At 44.3% G+C, this 7886-nt stretch overlaps 1 protein-coding gene across 1 annotated transcript in view; it reads left to right on the plus strand.

Annotated features, from left to right (window-relative positions):
• Positions 1 to 1461: 1461 nt before the first annotated feature.
• Positions 1462 to 7886, plus strand: part of LOC124008636 (unconventional myosin-X-like) — a 102609-nt gene continuing 96184 nt past the window's right edge. The window contains 1 exon segment of the mRNA XM_046320107.1: positions 1462 to 2042. Coding sequence (XP_046176063.1) covers positions 2022 to 2042 — 21 coding nt within the window. The 5' untranslated portion in view covers positions 1462 to 2021.

Raw genomic sequence — 7886 nt, forward strand, 5'->3', positions numbered from 1 at the left:
AGTGTCAGCTTTGTTATGTGAAATGATTGTGAGGCGCTATACAAATTCGACAGTCACAAGACGGGACTTCAAATAGGCTCATGGCACGTGAAGAAAACTATCCTTCTGTTTAGATGGGTTAAATGTAAACTGACATCTGGACACAGACTGTAGGTCTATAACCTCTAACATAGCCTTAATATTAATTCCTGCAGAATTAAGCATTTATTGCCGTAATATTATACACCAAATGTAGGCAAAATTTGGACTTGGGAACAGGTGTGGAGAAATATGATTTATTTATTTCTGCCTCTTGAGATAATGCAATGCTCAGTTAGACACCATCTGTAAATGGGCTGTCCTCAACATAAAAGCGTAATAAAAGGTGATAGTATTTCAACCACATAAAATGTGCATCGAAGCCGAACTGAAATCTTATCAGAAACACGTTGGTTCGTTTTCACAGCTTTCTTTTTCCTTATAACCGGTCAAACTGATGTCATTTGGACATTTTGAACAGAAAATCTTCCCGTTGTTTTTCTTTGTGTTATTGTATGTTATCACAGTCCCTTAAACGTATTTGATCCGCGACAGAAAACTGTACTGCTGTCAACTATATATCAACTATATTCACGCGTTCATTCTATCGATCTATTACACTATTCTGTTGAGCAAGGGTGTATTTAGTCTTCCAGGGCAACATATAATGACAGAAGAGAAACTACATGTATCTAATTATAGACAAGTTTACTAACAAATAGGTTGCCAAAACGTCCGAAATTATATGCAGAAACATATCTAAATCAGAAGGGAAAAAATCCTGCACCCCCTGTCGAAAAATTGTTCTGCCGTTTTCGACTGTAGCCTATAGTGCATTATCTGTATTTGCGTGTTAGAGAGAGAGAGAGAGAGAGAGAGAGAGAGTGTGTGTGTGTGTGTGTGTGTGTGTGTGTGTGTGTGTGTGTGTGTGTGTGTGTGTGTGTGTGTGTGTGTGTGTGTGTGTGTGTGTGTGTGTGTGTGTGTGTGTGTGTGTGTGTGTGTGTGTGCGTGCGTGCGTGCGTGGCGCGTACATGCGCGTGAGTTCTATTTTTTTCAGCCCAGAGGGAATGTGACTCACTCACCCCAGCTACAGTCACAGCCCAGAGCGCCAGAGCGGCAAAGTTCACATAATGAAAGGGAAAGGGGGATACCTAGTCAGTTGTACAACTGAATGCATTCAACTGAAATGTGTCTTCCGCATTTAACCCAACCCCTCTGAATCAGAGAGGTGCGGCGGGGCTGCCATAATCGATATCCACGTCTTCGGCGACCTGTGAACAGTGGGTTAACTGCCTTGTTCAGGGGCAGAACGACAGATTTTTACCTTGTCAGCTCGGGGATTCGATCCAGCAACCCTTCGGTTACTAGCCCAATAATTAACTGGGTGTGTGTGCGCGCGTGTGGCTCCCAGCTCTGTTCACATCCTGTTATTTTCCTCCTCTTCAGAAACAAACAGAGAATTCCTGAGAACTCGGGTATCAGGGCCTCTGTTGTGGTGGCGACAAACAGTTTGGATAAAGATGTGCACGCGATGATAACGTTGCTACCTCACTCTTGTCTCTCATAATCATTATCCTTACCATTATTCGGTTTCACACAAACACACACTCAGTTGCCGCTCCGTGGAGTCCGTCAGTTCACTGTCAGGACTGAAGAGGGAACCGTTGGCTTCACTGTTTGGGATTTATCTTACATTGTATTAGCGGCAGACACGGAGAAGAGGTGTGTGTCCTCTCTTTCTCGCTTTCTCTCTCTCTTTCTTTCTCTCTCTCGCTGCTATCTGTTCGCGTTGGGTGGGAACACACACATCAGGGATTGTAGCCGTTCGGATTTAAATCGGGACGTTTACAAATGAATGGAAATCACCACCGACCAGGACCAAGGAGCCTATTCCACCTCCACCCACCCCGAGCTTCCCCGGTGCCGGCTGTGATTTAGTTCTCTGGGACAAGCGTCTGCCCACCGACTGACTTCACGCGCGCCGGGCAGCAACATAGAGAAGAATGGAAGCGTTTTTCGCGGAGGTAAGCTGGGATGGGAGATGGGCTTTTCCCCGGTTTAATATTATATTTCCCCGGTACTGGTTGACCTAATGATAGAAATATAAATTACGTGGTAGCCTGTCATGTTGTGAATATCGTTTGGACATTTTTATTTGGTGTAGACTATGATGGTGGTTCAACGAGAATCCATTTATGGCCGACCCTCGACAGACACAAGCATAATAAAACTCTTAAAAAATACAGTAGGTGTAGGTTATGTGTCACAATATCGAAAACATTTGCTTTCTCGCTCTCTCTCTCAAAATGTAGGCCAATGTCATGAACACAAGTGAATGCTAGCCTACCTATCATATTAGACTAAAGTCTACTGACAGGATGTGCTAAAATGGCACCACACCACTCATAATGTAGCCTGCACTGCCATCCTCATCTGTCCGTTCTCTCAGAGGAGGAGAGGAGTAGCCTAATTGGCTAAATGCAGGCTGACCAGAAAATAGGCTCGTCTTTCCATAAAGCTGCGTTTCGGATTAAGACCAATCTGTTACGGGAGAAAAGCGTGGTATTGTCAAGCTACTAACCTACTGGGTTATTAGTGGCTATACTAGTATGATCAGTGGGAGGATTCCTTCTACCCTCTCTGGGGTGACTGTGTGGGGCTGTGTCTCGGAGAGGGAGGATGGGAGGTGTGGCTATTGCGGGATTTGAAGGGGGTGGGGGGGGGGAGGAAGATGAAGGCGAAATGGAAGGATATGAATTGACTGTAGGTGAGACAGCGATGGCTATGGTTGTTATTATGGATTATTAACGTCATGTCAAAAATCTCTCTCAAATCAATTCAAAGGGGTTTTATTGGTTTTGGAAACACAAGTTTATAATGCCAAAGCAAGTGAAATGAACAAAAGTGAGAAGAAACACAACGCAACATCAACAATAATACAATTTAAAAAACATTACATAGCACTGGATTCCGTCACTGCAGAGAGAGATAAAGGAGAGAGAGATAAAGGAGAGAGAGATAAAGGAGAGAGAGAGATAAAGGAGAGAGAGAGAGATAAAGGAGAGAGAGAGAGAGATAAAGGAGAGAGATAAAGGAGAGAGAGATAAAGGAGAGAGAGAGAGATAAAGGAGAGAGAGATATAAAGGAGAGAGAGAGAGATAAAGGAGAGATAGAGAGAGATAAAGGAGAGAGAGAGAGATAAAGGAGAGAGAGAGAGAGATAAAGGAGAGAGAGAGATAAAAAGAGAGAGAGAGAGAGAGAGAGAGAGATAAAGGAGAGAGAGAGATAAAGGAGAGAGAGAGATGAGAGAGAGAGAGAGAGAGAGATAAAAGAGAGAGAGAGAGATAAAAGAGAGAGGGAGAGAGATAAAAGAGAGAGAGAGATAAAGGAGAGAGAGAGATAAAAGAGAGAGAGGGAGGTCTCTCGTCCTGGTGTTTAAATTGCGTTGTTACCGATTCTCCCAGATCAATCAGCTAATTTACGACTTTTCACTCTCTCTTTGCCAGTGGCGCTGACAGATCTCTAGTCCGGCCACCAGTTTGCTAGCCCACTGAGTTTGGTCCAGTAGAAAACATTTTTCTATAAACTACAAGTGTTTCCTGTAGTATAATCTATTATATGCTAATATATTGACAGGTTGTTGTGACAACCTAAGCCTAATAGGTTTAGACATGGTTGGTGTGTTCTTTGTTTCTACCACATAAAACAGGGCCGCATTCTTCCCCAATTCACCCCACTGGGGATGGTGCCCAACCTCCCCACCTTCTCAGTCCTTCCTCTTCCTCCTCCTCTTCATTCTCCTTTCTTTCCTCCTCTTTTCTCCTCACCTCCATCTCCTCCCTGTTTCTAATTCATTCCATCATGGTGTCACAAACAAAGGTGGCACACATCACACACGCGCACACGCGCACACACACACACAACTTGTATCATCTGTGCATGAATGTGTTATCCTCTAACTGGCAGGGATTTCCGAAAAGGATCAGAGGACCAAAATGCGGCGTGGCTATTGAGATTCATGTTTAATGAAACAAAGTAAACACGAAACAAAAACAATAAATGTAACACGAAAACCGAAACAGCCTAATACTGGTAACACAGACATGAACAATCACCCACAAACACACAGTGAAACCCAGGCTACCTAAGTATGATTCTCAATCAGAGACAACTAATGACACCTGCCTCTGATTGAGATCCATACTAGGCCAAAACATAGAAATACCCCAAAACAAGAAAAACAAACATAGACTGCCCACCCAACTCACGCCCTGACCATACTAAATAATGACAAAACAAAGGAAATAAAGGTCAGAACGTGACACTAACTGTAGGCTACTTACCTCCATCCTTGTTTATCTCGATCTAATATCACTTTAACAACCGCCCCTTCTCACTGTGACGTCATTCATTCTGTGTGTGTGTACACTACCAGTCAAGTAGTTTTAGAACACCCCCATTTTCCCAGTTTTTATTGACATTTTATTGAAAGTCCAGTGAATAACCTGAAATGGTATAAAGGTAAGAGGTAAACTGCCAGAGGTTAAAACAATATATAAAAAATAAGCTTGGGTTTCCAAAAACTGAAAAAGAAGGTACATTTCAGAGTTATAAAAAAAAGCCTTTTCTCAGGGAACAAGTAAAGGGTTAACAACTTACAGCTGTTCTGCAGCGATGGTCCTAAATTAAGCCTTGAATGTTGACGCTAACAATTCCTACAGGTGTCCCAACTTTTGTTGATTATTCTCAAATCCTCTGTCTGTATAAAAGCAGTGTTGGGACAGACTGTCACTACACCCTCTGTCTGTATAAAAGCAGTGTTGGGACAGACTGTCACTACACCCTCTGTTGGGACAGACTGTCACTACACCCTCTGTCTGTATAAAAGCAGTGTTGGGACAGACTGTCACTACACCCTCTGTTGGGACAGACTGTCACTACACCCTCTGTCTGTATAAAAGCAGTGTTGGGACAGACTGTCACTACACCCTCTGTCTGTATAAAAGCAGTGTTGGGACAGACTGTCACTACACCCTCTGTCTGTATAAAAGCAGTGTTGGGACAGACTGTCACTACACCCTCTGTTGGGACAGACTGTCACTACACCCTCTGTCTGTATAAAAGCAGTGTTGGGACAGACTGTCACTACACCCTCTGTTGGGACAGACTGTCACTACACCCTCTGTCTGTATAAAAGCAGTGTTGGGACAGACTGTCACTACACCCTCTGTCTGTATAAAAGCAGTGCTGGGACAGACTGTCACTACACCCTCTTAAGCATTATTTGTACACTATTGTACTGCAGGAAGTAGTATATTGCTATCATAATGGCGAGACAAAGGCAATTAACAAAGGAAGACAGACAGACCATTATAACCCTTGAAAGTGTAGGTCTTTCCTTTAGAGAAATTGCAAAGAAAGCCAAGGCGTCAGTGAGTACAGTTTCCTACACCATCAAAAGGCACTTGGAACCTGGAGGAAACTCTGACAGGAGGAGGTCTGGCAGACCCAAAGCCACAACAGAATCAGAAGACACGTTTCTGAGAGTCAACAGCTTGCGTGATAGGTGGCTCATAGAACAACAGCTTCAAGTACAGCTTAACACTGGTCGAAGTCAGCAAGTCTCAGTTTCAACTGTGAAGAGGAGACTTCGAGCTGCAGGTTTGACAGATCGAGTGACAGTATGAAGGCCATTGCTATGATGGCAAAACAAGAAAAAGAGACTTGCCTGGGCCACGAAGCACCGGCAGTGGACAACTGAAGACTGGAAGACGGTCTTATGGACCGATGAAATCTTTGGTTCCTCATACAGGGTTTTTGTACGCCGTCGAGTAGGTGAAAGGATGGTTTCTCAGTGTGTGACAGCAACTGTCAAACATGGAGGAGGAAGTGTGATGGTCAGCGACTCTTTTGCTGGATCCAGAGTCGACGACTTGCACAGAGTGAGTGGCACCCTGAACCAAAATGGCTACCACAGGATTTTGCAGTGCCTTGCAATGCCCTCTGTTGTGCACCTAGTTGGTCAGGGGTTCATCCTACAGCAAGATAATGACCCAGAACATACCTCCAGGCTATGTGGTTCATCCTACAGCAAGATAATGACCCAGAACATACCTCCAGGCTATGGGGTTCATCCTACAGCAAGATAATGACCCAGAACCTACCTCCAGGCTATGGGGTTCATCCTACAGCAAGATAATGACCCAGAACATACCTCCAGGCTATGGGGTTCATCCTACAGCAAGATAATGACCCAGAACATACCTCCAGGCTATGGGGTTCATCCTACAGCAAGATAATGACCCAGAACATACCTCCAGGCTATGGGGTTCGTCCTACAGCAAGATAATGACCCAGGACACACCTCCAGGCTATGAAAGCAAAGCAATCTACAGGTGCAACACATTTGTGGGAACTTCTGCAACAGTGTTGGAAAGAGTTTTCCTAACAATGTTTGATTTCCATTGTAGAAATAATGTGTGTTCGGCTGTTATGTCAGCAAAAGGTGGCTCCTTTTATCAAAAAATGTAGATATAGAGTCAAAAATGTTGATACAATTTTGTTAAACAAAACAATTCCATGATTTATTTTTTCTTGTCTCCAATTGTTTATCTGTTCTATGCTTTAATTTCAGAGTACATTAAGACAATAAACTGTGAATTTCAATAAAAACTGGAAATATTGAGGTGCTAGTACTTTTGACCGGTTGTGTGTGTCTCCATGGGCGTTGTTACAGATGTAGTACATTCTCTACACTGTGACATCACACCTCCATATCCCCCGGCAACAGTGGAAGGGGAGGCCTGGCCGATAGGGGTCCACCACAGTCCACCATGGTGGTTGGCCTTTTCTTGTGGAAACAGGTCACATCTTGCTGCTGTAATTGCACACTGTGGTATTTCACCCAATAGATATGGGAGTTTATCAAAATCGGGTTTGTTTTCGAATTCTTTGTGGATCTGTGTAATCTGAGGGAAATATGTGTCTCTAATATCGTACACTGGGCAGGAGGATAAGTGAAACTCAAAATGTTTGTCCCATTTTGTGAATTCTTGGTTGGTGAGCGGACCCCAGACCTCACAACCATAAAGGGCATTGGATTCCATAACTGGTTTAAGTATTTTTAGCCAGATCCTAATTGGTATGTCAAATTTTATGTTCCTTTTTGATGGCATAGAATGCCCTTCTTGCCTTGTCTCTCAGCTCATTTACAGCTTTGTGGAAGTTACCTGTGGCGCTGATGTTTAGGCCGGGGTATGTATAGTTTTTTGTGTGCTCTAGGGCAACAGTGTCAAGATGAAATTTGTATTCGTGGTCCTGACGACTGGACCTTTTTTTGAACACTGAGGAATACTGTCAGGGCCCAGGTCTGTCAGAATCTGTGCAGAATATCTAGGTGCTGCTGTAGGCTCTCCTTGGTTGGTGACAGAAGCACCAGATCATCAGCAAACAGTAGACATTTGACTACAGATACTAGTAGGGTGAGGGCGGGTGCTGAAGACTTCTCGTGGCCTCGCCAAGAGGTTGGGCTTAAGCTGCATCCCTGTCTTACCCCACTGCCCTGTGGAAAGAAATGTGTGTTTTTGCCAATTTTAACTGCACACTTTGGTTAAAATTGTTTTTAAAAACCACACATTTCTGAGCCTCCCGGGTGGTACAGTGGTTAAGGGCGCTTCACTGCAGCACCAGCTGTGCCACCAGAGACTCTGGGTTCGTGCCCAGGCTCTGTCGTAACTGGCCGCGACCGGGAGGTCTGTGGGGTGACGCACAATTGGCCTAGCGTTGTCCGTGTTAGGGAGGGTTTGGCCAGGAGGGATATCCTTGTCTCAGCGTGCACCAGCGACTCCTGTGGCCAGGGTTTCCTCCGA

This window comes from Oncorhynchus gorbuscha, linkage group LG21, assembly GCF_021184085.1.
Source record: "Oncorhynchus gorbuscha isolate QuinsamMale2020 ecotype Even-year linkage group LG21, OgorEven_v1.0, whole genome shotgun sequence".
Lineage (NCBI taxonomy): Eukaryota > Metazoa > Chordata > Actinopteri > Salmoniformes > Salmonidae > Oncorhynchus > Oncorhynchus gorbuscha.